At 36.9% G+C, this 18,652-nt stretch overlaps 1 protein-coding gene and 1 non-coding gene across 2 annotated transcripts; both read left to right on the top strand.

The window, feature by feature from the left end:
- The first annotated feature begins 2,137 nt into the window (after positions 1-2,137).
- ddx54 (DEAD (Asp-Glu-Ala-Asp) box polypeptide 54) lies at positions 2,138-12,250 on the top strand. Its single transcript, XM_038282025.1, has 20 exons — positions 2,138-2,413; positions 4,248-4,374; positions 4,481-4,551; positions 4,625-4,813; positions 4,929-4,978; positions 5,065-5,106; positions 5,199-5,294; positions 6,747-6,868; positions 6,949-7,010; positions 7,817-7,948; positions 8,320-8,530; positions 8,629-8,760; positions 8,855-9,076; positions 9,159-9,232; positions 9,330-9,542; positions 10,946-11,094; positions 11,178-11,291; positions 11,377-11,484; positions 11,586-11,668; positions 11,754-12,250. The coding sequence occupies exons 1-20, from the start codon at positions 2,294-2,296 to the stop codon at positions 12,014-12,016; spliced, it is 2,580 nt and encodes an 859-aa protein (XP_038137953.1). The 5' UTR covers positions 2,138-2,293; the 3' UTR covers positions 12,017-12,250.
- Positions 2,518-2,589, top strand: trnac-gca. The gene has a single exon. It is a non-coding gene; the product is annotated as a tRNA-Cys (tRNA).
- Positions 12,251-18,652: the final 6,402 nt, after the last annotated feature.

The following is an 18,652-nucleotide window of genomic DNA, read 5'->3' as shown; positions in this document are numbered from 1 at the left end:
ATAAGATTTAATATTTGTATTAGTCCTGCCAGATGAATACAGAATGTGAGATATTTGGGTCTGCTTTGCAAAAATATGTATTTGCTGAATTAAATGCAGTCCTTTGGTGAAATATTCATTTATTTGTATTGTTATTTAGTCTAATGCGACTTCCAGTGCTTTACACAGTAGCTGAGCATGTATTGTAATGATTATCCATCAGGTGAATAGTTTTTTTTTAAAGGGGAACATTGTTTTTTTTTTACATTGGCCCCTTGATTTTCGGTTATTACATCATGTTCTACTCACCCATATTAGTTTTGTGTCATTTGGAGCCATTCTGAAGATATTCTGTTAGGTTATATCCAAGTAATGTCTTCCTATGGGCAACGAGTTGAAGGCACAAACTAAAATGTTCATAATTTATTCTTCATGGTACGCCAGTATTCATAACATGTAGGCCAATTACTGTCCCCCAGACATCCGCGGTTATATTTTTTTATATCTATATTTTTTAAAAGCAAAGCGGAGTGTGTATGACGACATCCGTGCGCGCCGGCTACCATTCATTCATCCTTTCCGCTGAACTGCTGCTAGGTTTACTCTCAGTGGTAATTGGTGCAACGCTATCCCAGGCAAGGGGGTAATCAGGCGGGTCAAAAGGTTTGTGTTGGTTTTACTAAGTGCCTTGTGAATTAAAACAATCAATTAACTTCTGGCCTTTAAAAACAAGACAGAGCACAAGTTGTTAATTAACTCTGCTCTTAACATGCTCAACTTTTCATATACACCCCAAAAATGTTTTTCCTGAACTACTTTCATCCATAGAAAACCATTTTTCAGACTTCAACATGAATAATTCCTGCTGGAGGTTAACTGTTCATCTTTAAAAAAGTGGTGCAGCTTGTGCAATATGGTGGCATTTTATTTTTTGAAAGCTGAAATAATTTCTGGTGGATTGGTGGTAGCTTTGTCAAATTTCTGAACAATTGATAGTAAAAATAAAAGTTTAAGACTTTTAGCTTTTTATCTAAGGGGAAGCTGATTTGTACCTGGGGGGTCCTCATTCTTCATTATTCTGTCCAAATTGTGCAATGCACATGTAGTAGGCCTACTGGCAGCAAAACAGATTCTTAAACTTCATATTATTACAATTTTAAAGGTTCGTACTGTGCAGAGTTCCTGACTGGGACTCCTCCAATCATTCAGTGTGGCCTAACAGCTCTATTTTTGTTATCTGTTTTTTTTTCTTCCAAAAAGTATTTGGGTTATTCTAAAATTATTCAAATTTCAGTATGATATTTTGGAGCATGTTGACTCTTTTCTTGGTAAGTGTGTCTGTCCATGGTGAGGTATAACTTGCTCTCACAGATATTTTTGTCTCATTGTGGTGGATAATTATTTATTTATTAGGCTGGTTGATATCCTGGGTTTTTTCTAAACACCTTTAAAACATCCTTTCTTATGAAGGTGACAACTCAGAGGCTTGAACATTGGACACCATTGATTATTCCAATTAAAAATTATTTCAAACAGACAGCAGGGGTGTTTATGAAAGACTTGCAGTGACATTCCTTTATGATTTTGGTGGAACAACGTTGCTAAATTTTAAATTGTCACAAACCAGAAAAAATCCTAGGTTGAAAAATCAAGAATGAAATTTATTTGGAATTTACACATAGATTCTGTCATATGGAAATCAAATTTTACTATTTCTTCTTTGAAAAAAAAAAAGATTATATTGAAAACTAAGAAGGTATGTTTGCTTTATCTAAGCCTAAAGATTATTATTCTTTATTACATTTAGTAGTTCAGAGATATAAAGTATAGTATCAAAGTGTAAGACACTGCATTTTTTAAATATTCTGCAATTAATCTGTGCCTTTATTTTGTATAATTCTGTATACAGTATGTATTATGTGATTGATAAAAAATTCTTTGTTTCATTTTCTATTTTCACTGGTTTGTGAATTAATGTTTTCTTTAACTTAGGCTTTCTCCTGAAAAAAAATTAAAGTATTTTCTAACTAAAAATAAATAATTCTATTTGACAAAACATATACATTTTTAATTACCTTTCGCTCATGGTAAAACAACAGTAGTAATGAACCCTCCATAGCAGTAGGTGGCGAAGTCGGGTTTCAAGTGAAGACTAAAACAGAAGAAACGCTTGTACTTCCCCACGTGTTCATCATGTCTACTAGAGCCGATGCTGTGTAAGCTGAAGAGAGTAGCGACTTATTGTCGTTTTAGTTCTGTAATTTGTTCTTACTAAATATTTAACAGCGGTCGGTAAGAACAGCAAAGTGACAGTATGGCTCAGAGAAAGAAGAAGCTGACGAAGAAGAAGAGGCACACAGCTAAAAGGGAGCAGGAGGCTGACTCTGACATCGGAGACTTTGAGTTGGCTGCTGAAATCAAAGATGACGACTCTGTAAGTCATATCAGTTTAACAATTTTCCTTTTAAAAGAGAACAAATTTGTCCTACTTCACAAACCCTTGTGGTTAGCTTGCGTCAGATCCTCCGCTATATCAACGGGGGTATAGCTCAGTGGTAGAGCATTTGACTGCAGATCAAGAGGTCTCCGGTTCAAATCCGGATGCCCCCTTGTTTGTTTTTGATATAATTTGTTACCTCTGGTTGCTAACAAGTGATACTATCACGTTTCACTTGCTATGCATTTTTTTCTGTCAATTCAATAATACATTCAGTCCTGAATATAGTACTTTCTTTCCTTCTGCACATGAAGTTATAGCTCATCATCCATTGTTTTCCTAATAATCCTGGTCCTCTACAGTAAACTCAGTTTAACCTCTATAGTCTTCTTATAGAGTGATAAACATAGTAAAACAGACATACTTGAGGTGTCTTGCATTAAAAAAAATATTAGCGTTTCTTTAAATATATATATTTTTAAGACTTAACCAACTGAAAGGTTTTTGGCTCAGTGAATTAATATGTTGAGTACTCAGGCCAAACCAACTTTATTTATAAAAACAGCAGACCCCGACCAAAGAACTGAACATCACAAAAAAAAAAAAATAAAGTGAACTGACATAACCTTTCTATATTTAAAATCAATAAAATGGTTTAAATAGATATAAAATCTACAGCTGCCATCCTTTAAGGCAGTGATCTAGTGCTCAAGAACTTCAACTTTGAGATGCATCTTTACTTCAATATATAAGTAATATAAATTAGCAGTTAGATTGGTTTGAACTGAAATGTTTGCCTATTCTTCTTTGCAAAGTTTTTTTTTTAATAGATGAATATTATCAATGAGCCACAGTTTTACTAATTTAGAGACTTAGACTCAACTATATTTAAATTCAATTCAGTTTATTTGTATAGAGTCAATTCACAACACATGTCATCTCAAGGAACTTTACAGTTCACCAGATCATACAGGCAAATTGATTTAAAGTTTTCTATCTAAGGGAAACCAGTTGGTGTACTGACCTTATAAATAAGTTAAAACAATTACACAGTGTACACAGTAATTGGCATGTGTTATTACACAGTGAGAGAAAAGAATATTGAACCTGAGTGATAACAGGTAATGTTTTGCATAAGATGTCCAAGGAGGGGGACGCTGACCCTTGTCCCTATTCCCATCACCTCCTCCTTCCTTCAAGTGAGGAGTTGTACAGCTTGATGGCTATGAGAACAAAGGAGTTCAGTAGTATGTTGGTCCTGCATTTTGGGATGAGCGATCACTGATCAGGCTCCCCTGAGTGGTGAAGACAGTGTGCAGACGGTGGCTGGCATTGTTCATAATGTCCAGCAGTGGCCAATCACAGAGCTGGCTTGCCTCACCTGTTTGTCTAGTCTGCAGGTGTCCTTCATGGATGTACTGTTCCGTTAGCACACCTCTGTGTAGAAGAGGACACTGTAGAAGATGCATCTTTATCTATATCATTTAATTACTCTATATCATTTGAATTGGATTTTCATCTAAATTGTCATAATATCTAAAATATTTTTACAGTTTAATTGAAGCAAACAAATGCTTTGACAGGATATTTGAAAATATAAAATGAACCTCATAAGCATTTCACATGGCTGTTGGGTGATGTGATAAAATGTACACAAAGTTTCAAGATGTCTGAATATTTTGATAAAGCATTACATGATCTTTATTTTGTTATCCATTCTTTTTCGAATGCTGGAAGTTTGATGTTTTTGACCTAGATGTTACAGAAATGTCACTGCTGTATCTTGTAGCTCAGTGTTTCTGATGATGTGTTGTCTTGTTGAATTTAACAGCCCGGGAAGAAACTGCCACGCTTCCCCGCTGCATCAGATGCCACATCCGACGTGGAGCCCGACACCAGGGAACTGGTCCGAGCACAAAACAAGAAGAAGAAGAAGTCTGGAGGGTTTCAGTCTATGGGTAGGTTCACAGAAGCTGCTTTTCATTACTTTCTGGTGTGTTAAAAAAATTTAAGAAATCTTTAACTACAGCAAACGTAGTTGACCATCTTTATATTTAATTCCAGGTCTCAGTTTCCCTGTTTATAAGGGTGTCATGAAGAAGGGTTACAAAGTCCCTACTCCCATTCAGAGGAAGGTATGTCAGTGGATCCTTTGGTTAAACATTTGTGACGTTCTTGATGTTGCATTGCTGCTCTTTACCTCATCAGACCATTCCTGTGATTCTGGATGGGAAAGACGTAGTGGCTATGGCGAGGACAGGCAGCGGGAAGACGGCAGCTTTTTTGGTCCCCATGTTTGAGAAGCTTAAGGCCCCTCAAGCCCAAACGGGAGCCAGAGCTCTCATCCTAACCCCCACCAGAGAGCTGGCCCTCCAGACCATGAAGTTCACTAAAGAGGTCCGTTTGACCTGACTGCGGTTATGTTGTTTGTTTTTTTTCATATTGAATGTTAATTATGAAGTGATTCCTCGGTTGAACTTTTTTCCTTTCCTTCTTTGTTGTTGTTAATTAGTTGGGTAAATTCACACGCCTGAAGACTGCTTTAATCCTCGGTGGAGACAGGTTTGCAAACCTTGTGTTGCATTTATTATATTGTTGTTTTGTCTTATTAAATGTGTGCTAACTGTAAACATCTCTATTGTTTCCAGCATGGAGGATCAGTTTGCCGCTCTTCATGAAAACCCAGACATGTACGTTTTTGATTTTAGCTCTTCTCTTCACGTTTCATCTATTTGCATGCTCAAAAAGCAACAAAAACATGAGGTCTCCTCTTGTCCTGCAGAATTATTGGAACTCCTGGTCGTCTCATGCACGTCATCACGGACATGAACCTGAAGCTGAACAGTGTGGAATATGTGGTGTTTGATGAGGCTGACAGGTAAATTACAGTATCATTTAAAGGATTTACACCTGATTGCAAAATGTATTTAATTTATTTGGAATTCTATATGATGGATCACTTAGTAATTGTAGTTAGAAAGTAATGAATAGTGTTGAATTAACTTATTTAACTTGAATTAGACCATTTTAGCATGCAATCAGAGTAGTGTTCTTTGGCAGCACATTAAAAAGGTGGTTAGCTTGATGTTTTATTTGGAATCCTTGTCTTTGAAAAAATATATATTCAAAGAACAATTTTCAATCTTTTTAAAATGGGAACATGAGATTCATTATCAACCATTTTTTCTATTTCTCATTAACTTTGATGCAAATATGACTTCAGACTTTTACTCAAAGGCACTTCTGACACGATTATCCCCACTGGGTTAATAAGGGGTGCTGGTGCCTATCTCCAGCTGTCCTTTTATGAGCAATGTCATAATATTTAAAGAATATATTTTATTAAATTCTGCTTAATTTTCTGAAAAAATTAGTGTAATGAAAAAAAAAACCTAACTAAACTCTAGTTTTTGCCTTGAATAGTGGAAAATAAGATAAGAAAAAATGCTGATAGTGGTAGTTGATAGTGTTGTTCAGTTGTGGAATTTGAATGCCATCATTCCATTATTGAACAAAAAAATAACAAACAGCTTAGATATGCATTTATTATTGCATTACTATTGTAGGAGATTCAAAAAGCCACATGAAAAAGAATTAACCCAATGATATCGGGACTTTATTTGCAAAAGACTTGTTAGTGAGATGTTAGTTTTCTGACCTTGTTTTTTTTTTATTGTTTTTATTTTACATTTTTTACCCCTATTAGCAAAGAGTTTTTCTCCAACTACAGTATTTATTTTTTGTACCTGCATTTGGCTCAATATGAGTTATCTTCAAGTCTGCTCAGCTTCTTTTTCCCTGTTAAAGAAATGCATTCCCACCCAATGATGCAGCCACCACCGTGTCTTACCATGAGAACGATGTGAAAAAAATTAGATTTGACCAAATGTACTGATGGTTATTGATAAAAGCAGTTTAATTAACCAAAATCTGACATAATAAAAAAACTAATCTAAAGAAAGGTTCGACATTTAAAAGATTTCTTTTTGTCTCTTGAATCTTGAGAAGCTGTAGCTTCAGTTGGGAATTTCTATCTTGGGAGAGTTACTGTAGCACTAATATTTCATGTAGACTAAGATTTTAGTTTAATCTAGCTTGTACAATGACATTTCAATTGAGAGCAGATAATTTGTAAATTAAATGTTGGTTAAATAAATACATCTGTCTCCAAAAAACCCATTTCTCTTTAATGTGAAATAAAATAAGCTTCAGATTCACATCGAGTCAGCTTTTGTGTTTTGAAGCAACACAGGATCATTTGCAGCAAACAGATTTTAATGATCCTTTTCTGAGCTTGAGCTTGCATGTTTTTTTCTCTTGCTCCTCTCAGGTTGTTTGAAATGGGTTTTGCCGAACAGCTTCAGGAAATCATCCGCAGGCTCCCAGACACCAGACAGACCCTCCTGTTCTCTGCTACTCTGCCCAAACTGTTGGTGGAGTTTGCCAGAGCCGGTGAGATCATCATCCCTCTCCTTCTCTTCTATAGAACATGCTGTGGCTTCTGGTTGGACTGAATAAACCTCTGTCTACAGGGCTGACTGAACCGGTGCTGATTCGCTTGGATGTTGATTCAAAACTCAGTGACCAGATTAAGGTAAGAAATAAACTGTATAGCAATGGTTTCCTGCTGCAGTTCTTCCACAGAGACCATGTTGGCATATTGAAGCAAATTTAGATTGTTGAAGCCACTGCAGAATTTTTCTGCTCAGGTGTTTGATAACTTTCGCCACAGAACTTCTTTTATTTTATTTGCATACATCCGTCCTTTTGCAAAGTTTCTATAACCTACACCTAGAGCTAATTTAAAATCCTGGGTGCATCTGTGTCCAGTAGTGACTGACATTTTTTTGGGAATCCCACGTGTCACGGGATTCCCGTGGGATGGGAGTCAGTATTAGTAACGGTCACGTGATTGGGACGGTACAGGATTAAACATTAACGGGAGCAGATGGGAGCGGGAGCAAACCAATAGTAACTAAAAAAAACTATGATCGGTGCCAAAAAATAAAATAAAATAGAAAGAAAAAAAATCCAGTACCCGGCTCCGCCATTTTGTAGTTTTTTTCCTTGAAGCCTACACTATAATGCGAGCCAAAAAAAACTACACGACCCAAAAACCAACAGTGCTTCCGCTCTGAGTTTTTCACCCGCGCTCAAAAACAAGAATGGGAGTGGTGCGGGAGCGGGAGTCATTCTGAATGGGAGCGGGATGGGAGTGGGAGTAATTTCACCAGGAGTGGGACGGGACAGGATTTAGATTTCTACTCTGGCCCGGGATCGGGACGGGACACAATTTTTTTTATTGTGGGAGTGGAATGGGACAGGAGTGAAAATCCACTCCTGTGTCAGTCTCTAGTGTCCAGCTCTCTTTAAATTGTTTCTGATCTTGTCCTCCATCAGTTGTCATTCTTTTACCTGCGAGTGGATGACAAGCCTGCGCTGCTGCTGCACCTCTTGAGGAACGTGGCGAAGCCTCAGGAGCAGACGGTGGTTTTCGCTGCCACTAAGCATCATGTGGAGTACCTGAAGGAGGTAAGATAACAGCACCTGGCCAAGTCTGGGCTTCTCTCATGAAATCCCTCTAAATATTTACAGTTCAGTCTGATTTCAGTTTAAACTTACATTTGGTTGAGATTATTATTTCCTTCCATTTTTAGCTTCCTTTTAGAATAAAACTGGGCATAAAAAATATTTTCATTTTCATTCATCAGTCTGTCTTTCTGCCTACTGTCTTACATCACTGTCTGTCCATCTGACCTTCTGTCGTTTTTTTTCTCCCTAATTTCTGTCAATTTATTCCTTGAAGAAATTTCACTTCCAATGATTAAGAACCCTGTCTAAATATTCAAGTCTTTAAAAAAAATCTTTACACAGTTGAGTAAAAACTCTGATGCCTTTTGTAGCTGTTGTCTTCAGAGGGCATAGAGTGCGCCTACATCTACAGCGCCCTGGATCAGACTGCCAGAAAGATCAACATTGGGAAGTTTGTGCACAGAAAAGCCATGGTGCTCCTTGTCACTGATGTTGCAGCTCGTGGTATAGACATCCCCCTGCTGGACAATGTCATCAATTACAACTTCCCCTCCAAAGCTAAACTCTTCTTGCACAGAGTCGGTTCGTACTTCAGGCCTTTAGCTTGTATCTTTTTCCTTATTCATTAACCGAATGTTGAGGCTTGAATGATCAAAGTATCCGTTCTCTTTTCCGATCAGGCCGTGTGGGGCGTGCAGGTCGCAGTGGAACAGCGTACAGCATGGTTTGTCCAGATGAGATGCCTTACGTCTATGATCTTCACCTCTTTCTTGGAAGGCCTGTTCAGTTTGCTACAGCTGAGCACACACAGGGTAAATGTTGCAGAAGGACTTGTAGCTCTTGAGATAATGAAAACTCTTACAACTTAATGGTTTAATAGCTCTGCATTGAAATCTTTCTTTCCAGAATCAGAGGGTGTGTTTGGAAGAGTTCCTCAGTGCATCTTGGACGACGAAGGTTCTCATCTGATTACGGCTCATGAGAACTCCCTGGACTTGCAGAACCTGCACCGTGTCTCAGAGAACGCCTACAAGCAGTACCTGAAGTCCAGGCCGATTGCCTCAGCAGAGTCGATCAGACGGGTGAAAACCACCGACCTGTCCAGCATGGCCGTCCATCCTTTACTGGGTCAGCTTCAAGTAACATCTATTTAGAAACCAACTTACATCACAGCTTGATGGATAATGATTTTTTTTTTTTTGCATTTTAGGTTTGGGTTTGGAGAAAAATGAGCTGGAGCGTCTTCAATTAGTCGATGCGATAAAGGGCTACAAATCCAAATCAGTGAGTTTACTGCTGGTAATGTTTAGAGCTGGAATTTTATTGCCAACGAAATTCTTTAAAACACTTTTTTTTTTTTTCACTTTTTTTTTTTATTTAGACTATTTTTGAAATCAACTCTAACAGTAAGACATCTGCAAGTGAGGTGATGCGGAAGAAACGCTCGAAGGACAAACAGGTGGTGGAGAAGTTTAAGAAGCAGAGGGCGGAGATAGCAGCAGGAAGCAGGCAGGAGCAGTCTGTCACTCGCAGGACTCATCATGAGGAGGAGGACGATTATGGAGCTCATGGAGGAGAGGAGAGTGATCTACAGGTAACTGATAGCAAAGTTTGAGCAAGTTTGAAACCTACATGAGGTGAACATTAAAAAACCCCCAAAACCCTTAAAGGGAACGCTGTTTTTTTTACATTTGGCCCTTGATTTTACGTTATCACATCATGTTCTACTCACCCATATGAGTTTTGTGTCATTTGGAGCCGTTCTGAAGATATTGCGTTAGGTTTCATCCAAGTAACGTCTTCCTATGAACGATCGACTTGAAGGCACAAACTCATGCACTCGCCGCTTTGTTTTTAGAACATATAAGTATAAAAAATATAACCGCAGATGTCTGGAGAACAGTGATTCGCCTACATGTTATGAATGCTGATGTACCATAAATGATAAATTATGAACAGTTTAGTTTGTGCCTTTAAGTCGTTGCTCATAGGAAGACGTTACTTGGATATAACAAAACCGAATATCTTCAGAACAGCTCCAAATGACACAAAACTAATATGGGTGAGTAGAACATGTTGTAATAACTTAAAATCAAGGGCCAAATGTAAAAAAAAAAAAAAAAAAAAGGCGTTCCCCTTTAAGCAAACTTCATACATCTTTTTTTAGCCAATTAAGCAGCTTAATTATTTTGTGAGAAAATTCTAAATTGCTGCTTGGAGCTCTAAGATCATTCTTTAGGAGGTAAAGTCAGAATAGGCCAGTTTTTATGTGTAAAATCTGTTTTTCCCTTTTGTAAAATAACAGTATACCCAAAGTAATTAAACTCTAATGTCCTGTTTGATTTCGATCAGCTTTAAATGGTAAAGATGATGGTGTTTCTACCTCTATTTTGAGACAGTCAGATTTGCCTGAGTTTAACCTGCTTTGTGGCGATAAGAGAACAACAATCTACAGTCCAAGTTATTATTAAGTACTTCCAACAAATACATTTGTTTCGTATACAACGTAAGGATTACCTAAATAATTCACAAGATTATGAGAAAATTAAAGAAATTAAATCATTTGTTGGTATTTTGTTTTGTTTTTTGAATATGATGACTTACTATGGTGGCATAGGTCTAAGTGAGATATATTAATACCTGAATGTGGGCCTATGATGATGAAAGTTTGTACCACAACACACTGTTTTAAAATATGTGCTGAAATAGCTACTGTTCAACCACTTTGGGCAGCACTAAGGTGGTTTGAGGCAACTTATGCTGGAATAAAAAATCTCAAATGAATTTGTAAAGAATGAACAGTTATATTAAAATGGCACGCAAAGGCCCTGTTTATAAGAACAAAAATGGACAATAAAAATAAAAAAAAACACTGAAAGGTCTTAAACTCGACTGGTTAAGGAAGGAGTTTTAATTTTGTTATTTTTATTCAAGCTACTTTACTCAACTTTTATTAGCCAATATTATTTGACATGCAACTCTCGATGTTTCCACCAGGGGGTGTTCTCAGAAGTGGTCGGCGGTAAGAGAAGAAACCTGCAGGATGATGGAGGAGGACGTCCAAAGAGCAAGAAAGTCAGGGAAACAGGGAAAGACGAGGAATATTACATCCCATACAGACCTAAGGACTTTAACTCTGAGAGAGGGTGAGGGTGGGCCCTTTTTGTTTTAAAGAAAATCACTAAATGCTTTGCATTTAAATAAATGATCTCCGGTTCTGTGTCCCTAGATTAAGCCTTGGTGCAGAGGGTACTCATTTTGAACAGCAAGCCTCCTCGGCTGTCCTTGACCTCATGGGAGACGAGGGCGAGCAATTAAACCAGCACAAAAAAATCATGAAATGGTGACTATTTAAACTCTCCTTCTCTCTAACATTAAAACCTCACTGTGTCCTTCAATCAATGTCTGATTTTACCATTTCGCACCAGGGACCGAAAACGGAAGCGTTTCGTGAGAGAGTCGGGAAAGGAGGAGAAAAACAAGAAGATCAGAACCGAGAGCGGACAGATTGTGAACAGCAAGAAACGGAAAAACTTGTATCCTTCATGGAAAAAATTCTTTGTGAACTTGTTTTATTCTGACACATGAATCTTTCAGCTGCATCATTAAGATGTTACCTCACTTGACAATCTATTAGTTATGAGGAATGGAAGAAGAAATACAGGGTTGATGATGCAGGTTCAGATGGAGACACAGGAGGAAGAAAGAGACCTTCTGGAGGTAGGATTGCCTCACAAATGTTATTAAATGAACCGTCAGCAGTGGGAAAATATTGCATCCTTGTTTTTTTTCTGTGTTCTTCCAGGTCGTGGCCGTGGCCGACAAGGTCCCAGCTCCCGCAGCCCTGCGGCTCCTCAGGTGACGGCAGGAGGTCGCAGAATCCGATCAGAACTGAAATCCAGCGCACAGATCCTGAAGAACCGTAAGATAAAGCAGAAGCAGCAGTTTCTGCAGGGCGGGGGGATGAAGAAAATCCGCAGCAGGAACAAACAGTGGCTTGGAGAGGTGAAGAAGTCTGGCTTTGGTCGAGGTGGCCAGAAGAAGGGCAAGATGAGGAAGAGACTGTGAGGGAGAGATGTCAGCAAAGAGCTGACTACACAGTGAGAGGCACGCTGAGGCGTTCTGTGTGTCTCCAGGTTTTAATAATCTCATGGTGAATTCTGTAGCTCTGACCTGAGAGACAATCTGGGGAGATTATAAGCTCGAGGACTCCGCAGCTTCCTGACTTTAGATATGGACTGTGATCCTGCAAAAACTGTTTTATCAATGATGGTCAAATTCATTAAAAGAGATAATATCCTGTGTCTTGTTTTCATTAGACATTTGTAAGAAGAGGGAAGGATGGGGGAAAAAAACACCTTTGGATTACCAGACTTCAGATTTAGATAGAAGTCAGTCATTTTATAATCAGTCTTCTTTGCTTTTTGTTTGGTCAATCAAAATTTGATTTTGTTTTGTGCAACTACCTCCTTGTTATGGTTTATTTTATATGTTTAAAACCAAACTCAGGGTTGTGTTTAGTAGATATATTCCTGTTCAAGAACCTTCAATTAATCCCTGGATAATCCAGCCAAGCATGTTCCTTCTTAGTTCGGTTTTTGCTTTGGCTTCAAGCGGTATTAGTCAGGTTTAACATTTTGCTCATGGTCATTGGGTTTTATCTCAGTTTTACAAAAAAAAAATTTTCCTTTTCCCTTTAACACATTTCCTTCATTTATGCTGAGTTAATCCAGCCAAATCCAGCTTAATAACTTCAAGACTGTTTGAATCAATAAATCACCTTAATAAAACTACACCATTTCGTGATCTAAAGAAGTCCCAACAACTGATGGAAAGGTGAAATTTGAAAAGTCATTTCTAAATCCATAGAACTTCAGTAAAGCACGGTAAAAGCCATTATACTTATTACCTACCAAAAAGACTTCAAGAAATAAAACCCAGGAAATCACAAAAGAATCAAGAAGAGCTAGAGCAGGATTTATCAGTCCTCCTTAAATTACTGCACGTTTAAATGTTTTCTTGCCTTTGCAGATGATTTCAATGAATAACCGATCTGAAGCAGAGGAGCATGACATGCATGGCAGTGTGTCTTGATGAGCACGTTTAAAAATCACTTATCTTAGACCACAGACGGCTGTGATTACTTTCTTTTGTAAAGGTTGATGTTCTGGATTCAGCAATAATGAGACATGTTCATCCATGAGAACGCAAACTTCATCAAAAAAAAACACAAAGGCCAACATTTAAAGAATAGATAATTCTGTGGCTTGCCAGAACGTTGATGTTCTGGTGTTTTGCTGCTTCTCTCGATCTGGCAGATGTGAAAACACATCAGTGTGTAGGGCCTCCCTTTACAATGTTAGAATAAAAATGTTTTTACATTTTCCCACCTCAAAAGCTAATCTTATTTCTGTTTTTTCTTTGAAAAAGCTTATTTATTTCTAAATTATTTGAAAACTGTAAAGATGGAGAAAAAGTTAGAGTACTGTTTACTGATAGATTTTGTATTTGTGTACTAGTTATATATGTGATCTATTATCAAAAATAGTTCTGAACCCTGTGATCATACACATTTATTGATTAGCTTACTTAGGAATTATTAAAAAATATGCACTTTGTTCTTTTATTATGTATTATATTTAGAAATGTAACCACATTTCTTTGGGTATTTTGCAGAAAACCTTTTCTGTCACAAATCGATTGCCTTCTGAATTTTGAATCAAACCTTTTAGCGCCGTAAGTTTTCAGGGAACGGATATCCTGTCTATTTTAAAAGTGCATCTATTTACCTTGACCCTCTTCTAACTAATTAAGTCATCCACTTCAGACTTTTCCATTTTAAAAGACCCATTTCCTCCCAAGCTTTAATTTCTGGAAAGAGTATTTAAGATGCTGCTTTCAATTTTTTACAATATTTTTTATTCATAAACATATCTAATATACAACAACCACCAATCCCACTGCGGCAAAAAACACACACACTTCCATTCTACTTTACAGTTGGGATGGTCTCAGATGTTAAAGCCTTCCCTTTTTTCCCTTCAAATGTCTCACACCTCCAAAACATTGGCCTTTCTCATTAATTTGTGTGCTTTAAAAAATGCAAACAGTTTTTTTATATTAATTTTTGAGTTATCTTAATGAAAGCTAATAAAATAAACTCTTTAAAAAGCTCTCCATGTCACTATCCTAACATTTAGGAATATTTCAGGTGATCCTAACAGATTTAAAACAGTGTTTTGTAATAAGACGGATAAATAAAAGGGCCTGTGTGTAATAAGCTTTCTCATTATCTAGTTTTAACTTCAATATTTTCCAGAACTTGTTTTTATAATTTCAATTTTATTTAAACAAACTCAAATATGTGTTAACTCATCTGTTATCCAAAAACTGGACAACGGATGTTTCCTGCTATCATGGCCAATTTACCATCTATTAATAAATGCTCATTTGACTCAGTACAAGGTCCTTTATAGTAACAAACTATATTTTATAAAAACTAAACACTCTTAACTTTATTGAAGTAAAGCTGTTAACTGTGTGGGAGGAGCTCCAGCAGGGTGAAGGACAGTACGTTGTCCAGATATCAGTTAATCCTCATGCAGAGATAGAAAGTCTCTGTAAGGCTTCTGTGAAACTACTGCCCCCTCCTCTGTTATGTACCTGATTATCCCTCTCCCTGTCCAAGCACTCTACAGCACTACACGAGCCCCCCATGCCTCAGGAACGACAGCTTTATCTTTGCTTCGGGTTCCCAGGACTGACACAGCATCCACTTGAGATATGACAAAGAGTCTGAGAATCAGAACACAGCTGCTCACACAATAGCTGAACAGTACGTTTGGCAGACCAGATAAAAAATACACTGTTTAAAAGTAAAATATAAGACAAACCCTGAAATGGTTAACTGTAGAATGGAGGAGCTCATCTCTTGTGTTTCAGGCTTATTTTTGCACTTGATGATCCCTGCAGCATTCGTGCAGTATTGCATTCCTGCCACTATATCATTCAGCAGTTTAAAATGACTACAGGATGAAAGAAATTTGCAAATCAATTGCTTTGATCAGCTTCTGGATTATTAAGAAAGTCAGACAGAAAAAAAGAACTAGATAATTTCAACACAAACTGAAAAATTCAACTGAGATTTGAGAAATATGAAGTGAAACTTGAGAACCAGTTTTTAAAGCAACTATTTCTGGATAACAGTACATATCTACAAGCACTATGCTGCAATTTTCCCACAGTTATCACATTAATCTCAATCTATTATCAAAGCAATTATCTGTTTGCAGATATGTGTTCATGTGTTTCATTTTCTTCCCGAGGAGCCAACACTGCAGTCTGGCTCTCCTCCATTCTCCGTATGCTCCCACCATTGATAAGATTGCTGGCCTTTTTTTTCCAGACTCACTCTCGCGGCAGAAGAGCACTTAAAGAATGACGGAGACGACACTAATGACATCTCCCGCTCTGACTTCCACATTTTTATATTAACATTTAAAGCAAATTTTAAAGAGATTTAATTTTTAATTCTGCTTTAAACAATGTACTTTCCTTATTAAAATATTTAATTCTTTGAAAAAAAAAATGAGACTACTTTAATGACTAAAGATAATCTGAGTACATGCAAAATGCACTTTTTAAATCTTAAAAAAAAAAACACCCCTAAAGTTAGTATCTGGATGTGACATCCTTAAAATTAAGCAGATCCTTCAATAAATCAGACTTAAATTCAATTTTAAAGCCACTACAAACCATTCATGCTTGAAACCCCTCCGGTGTGTCTTAAACAAAACAATGTTGGAACAAAATGTTGGTCTAAATGTCTTTACAGCGACGAAAAGGATCACTGCTATTTAAATGCTTTTTGGCATTTGCTGCTGCAAAGGAAATAGCTGAAAATAGAGAAAATATTTTTTTCCTCTTACACAGGGTCAGGTTTGTTTGTATAATAATTTTACCTTTGATTTAAAAGAAATTTGCTTATGGCTTTGCTGTCCTTATTTGGAGTAAAATGCAGAGAATCTGCTCAATATGCCCCATTGCATTTTATGTAGATCTGTGGAAGTGCTGCACTCTTTGAACGGGTGGAGCTCAATGCTGTTTGGTCAGATACTGGTAAACTGTGTTTACTGTTAAATTACAGAGCTGAGGCTTTGTTTTGTTTTTTTCTCTTTCCCACGTTTTTTCTTTTCTTTTTTTTTTTTTAAGAAAAAGGCAGCTCAAAAGAGCTTTTAAAGGGAACCCTGAATTTAGCTCAATCAAAAAAGGAAAAGTCTGTAGTTGTTCCAGGGAGGTTGAGCCAGAAACTTCCAATTAGAAAGTAGAAATGCCTGGAGGGGTTATGTTGGCTGCTATAAAGTTACAGTAAGGATAAAAAAAACAAACCACACTGGCAAAAATGATCAAATTATTTTGAATTCGTAAATCTAAAATTGACCTTATGAGGTGTGATCAGATGAAGTTCAGAAATCACGGTAAATAAACCTCAAATGATCAAAAGCTTTAAATATAATGATTTATACTTGCCCTACATCAAACTTTGGGTTGCATAAATTTTTACTTTCTCCACTCAATTTGTGAGTGACCTATGTATAATTATGGGTTTAAGATAGTGTTTCTAATATCAATAAAAAGACGCTGCTAATTATTATTTTTTTTATCTCAATAAAAAAAGCTCTATGAACATTTCAGGTGATTAAGATTACTTTGATATAAAAAGGCTCTATCTAAATCCTCAAAGAAAGTCTTTTGGCTGTGATCTGCTGCTGTTGTCAAGCCATAAATTCCAATGCATTATACCAAGAGATGAAAATGCACTTCAGTAAAGACTGTTATTCCTAATGCAAGCTGCAAAGTGATGTGTGCAATGAAGGCAAAACCCTGCCAGTACACAGAATGTATATATGTTTTGCTCTGCTTTTTACCCCAGTAATCTTCCAGCACAATCCTTTTGATGACCACAATTCCTGTTTTGATCCATCCAAACAAATCTATTACTGCAAGTACAAACAAATGCATTTAGTTAAACTGATCACAGAGGACCCACAGATGATCTTTAAATAAATATATATATATATATTTTTTTAAGACTGGGAGAGGATATACGGGTTAGTACTGTGAGTTCCAGTGAGATGAAAAACTTGTTGGCATGCACATCAGTTTAAGAGTTTAGGATCAGAGAGGGTTATTTTTGGGGATGTTCAGTCAGAAAGCCCTTATAAAGAGGTCTTCTCTGGGTGGGTGGAAAGTGGGTTATCAGCTGGACTGTCGCTTCTCAATGGGGCCAACTCGTTTGCATCTAGTCAACACCTTCCACTCTCCCTCTCGGACAAACAAGTCACCCTATATCTCCCTAAATGTCACATGCTCCTAATCTCTTCTATTAATTGACTTTCACGTATATATACATGTATAATAAATAGATAACCTATATTTCTAGCAGCATAGAGTTTCTCTTAGCAAATTTATATTTTCCAGTAACTAAGAAAAAGAAATATTTTTTTTTTTATATATCTTTACAGTAGGTTTGGCTTGATGTGTAGATGTTGGCCTATTCTTGTTTTTTTTTTTTTTTAGGCTAATAATACATTCCCCCCCTTTTTAAACTCTTTTCATGTGGTTGTCCAAGAAATGTCCCAAACTGAAATATCGTTTTCAGGATGTGTGAGATATCTATCTCTTTTGAGGTGCACACTCCATTTAATCTTACCCAAGATCAGAGAAACTCTGATAATAAAAATAAACACTTGACACTAATGAGGTTAAAGAATTTAAGACAAAATTAAAGTGAAGAACTGACACAACATTCTTGAATAAATAGGGACTCCAAACAATCATTCAACACCTTGTAATGCCCAAATCACTCATTGTGTAAAAGATAATTAGTGATCAGCCAAAATATACAATTCACCAATATTTCAAATTAGTCAGCCAGCAAATAAGTACAGCAAAGAGTGAAAAAAAAATTAATTAAGGAACAATAAGCATGGGATAACCACTGATCTGATAATATATGTTGTGAAATAATTCTTTTATTTTCTAACCTGTAATACATATTAAAACACACTAATTAAATATTCTGATATTTTCAACTTTATATTCTTAGCATAAGTCCCCTTATCTCTCTTTTTACTCAATCCACCCAAGTTTCCTACCAAAAGGGGGCAGTAAAATCACTGTCTAAAGTCTAACACAGCAACCTCCAAGTTAGTCTGCCTATACAGGCCTCCCATCATAGGTTAAACCCTGAATGCTTCAGAGTGACAATAAAAGCAACATATTTTTAAAAAACAACCTCTTGCCTGGAGAAGGAAAGCTGGTGCCAATTATCTGGGAAAACTTTCCGAAAATATTTAGCAAATTTCTCCAGGTTACATGGGAAGATTTTGATCTTTAGATTACTACATCTATCAAGGTGTATCTGAAACAAAGGTAGGTTAGAAGTGTGTCACAGTAGTCTCTCCAAGAAACCATTTAGATTTATTTAAAATTTTTTTTACTTTACTTTATCTCCTGTTTTTTCCAACCTCACCTTACCAGATCCTGGAAGGCCTTGACTGCTGCCCCAGCATGGTGCCAAGAGGGTACAAGGCTCATGTCGGTGTGTGTGTCTGTGTGTGTGTGTGCAGCAGCAAATATGGAGGCCAGGGACCCCGGATATGTTGTGGAAGTGTGCAGTGGACAGGGGCCAGACAGGACATG

The sequence above is a fragment of the Cyprinodon tularosa genome, unplaced genomic scaffold (assembly GCF_016077235.1).
Source record: "Cyprinodon tularosa strain WSP-4 unplaced genomic scaffold, ASM1607723v1 ctg179, whole genome shotgun sequence".
NCBI lineage: Eukaryota > Metazoa > Chordata > Actinopteri > Cyprinodontiformes > Cyprinodontidae > Cyprinodon > Cyprinodon tularosa.
This window is presented reverse-complemented; position numbering and strand designations above follow the sequence as displayed.

What these genes read in the sequence shown, in the direction of transcription:
- ddx54 (XM_038282025.1), top strand. Translation starts at nt 2,294, where the DNA reads ATGGCTCAGAGAAAGAAGAAGCTGACGAAGAAGAAGAGGCACACAGCT. An exon ending in TTAATCCTCGGTGGAGACAG is followed by an intron (nt 4,979 to 5,064) that starts GTTTGCAAACCT and finishes TATTGTTTCCAG; the next exon opens with CATGGAGGATCAGTTTGCCG. An exon ending in CTTCATGAAAACCCAGACAT is followed by an intron (nt 5,107 to 5,198) that starts GTACGTTTTTGA and finishes CTTGTCCTGCAG; the next exon opens with AATTATTGGAACTCCTGGTC.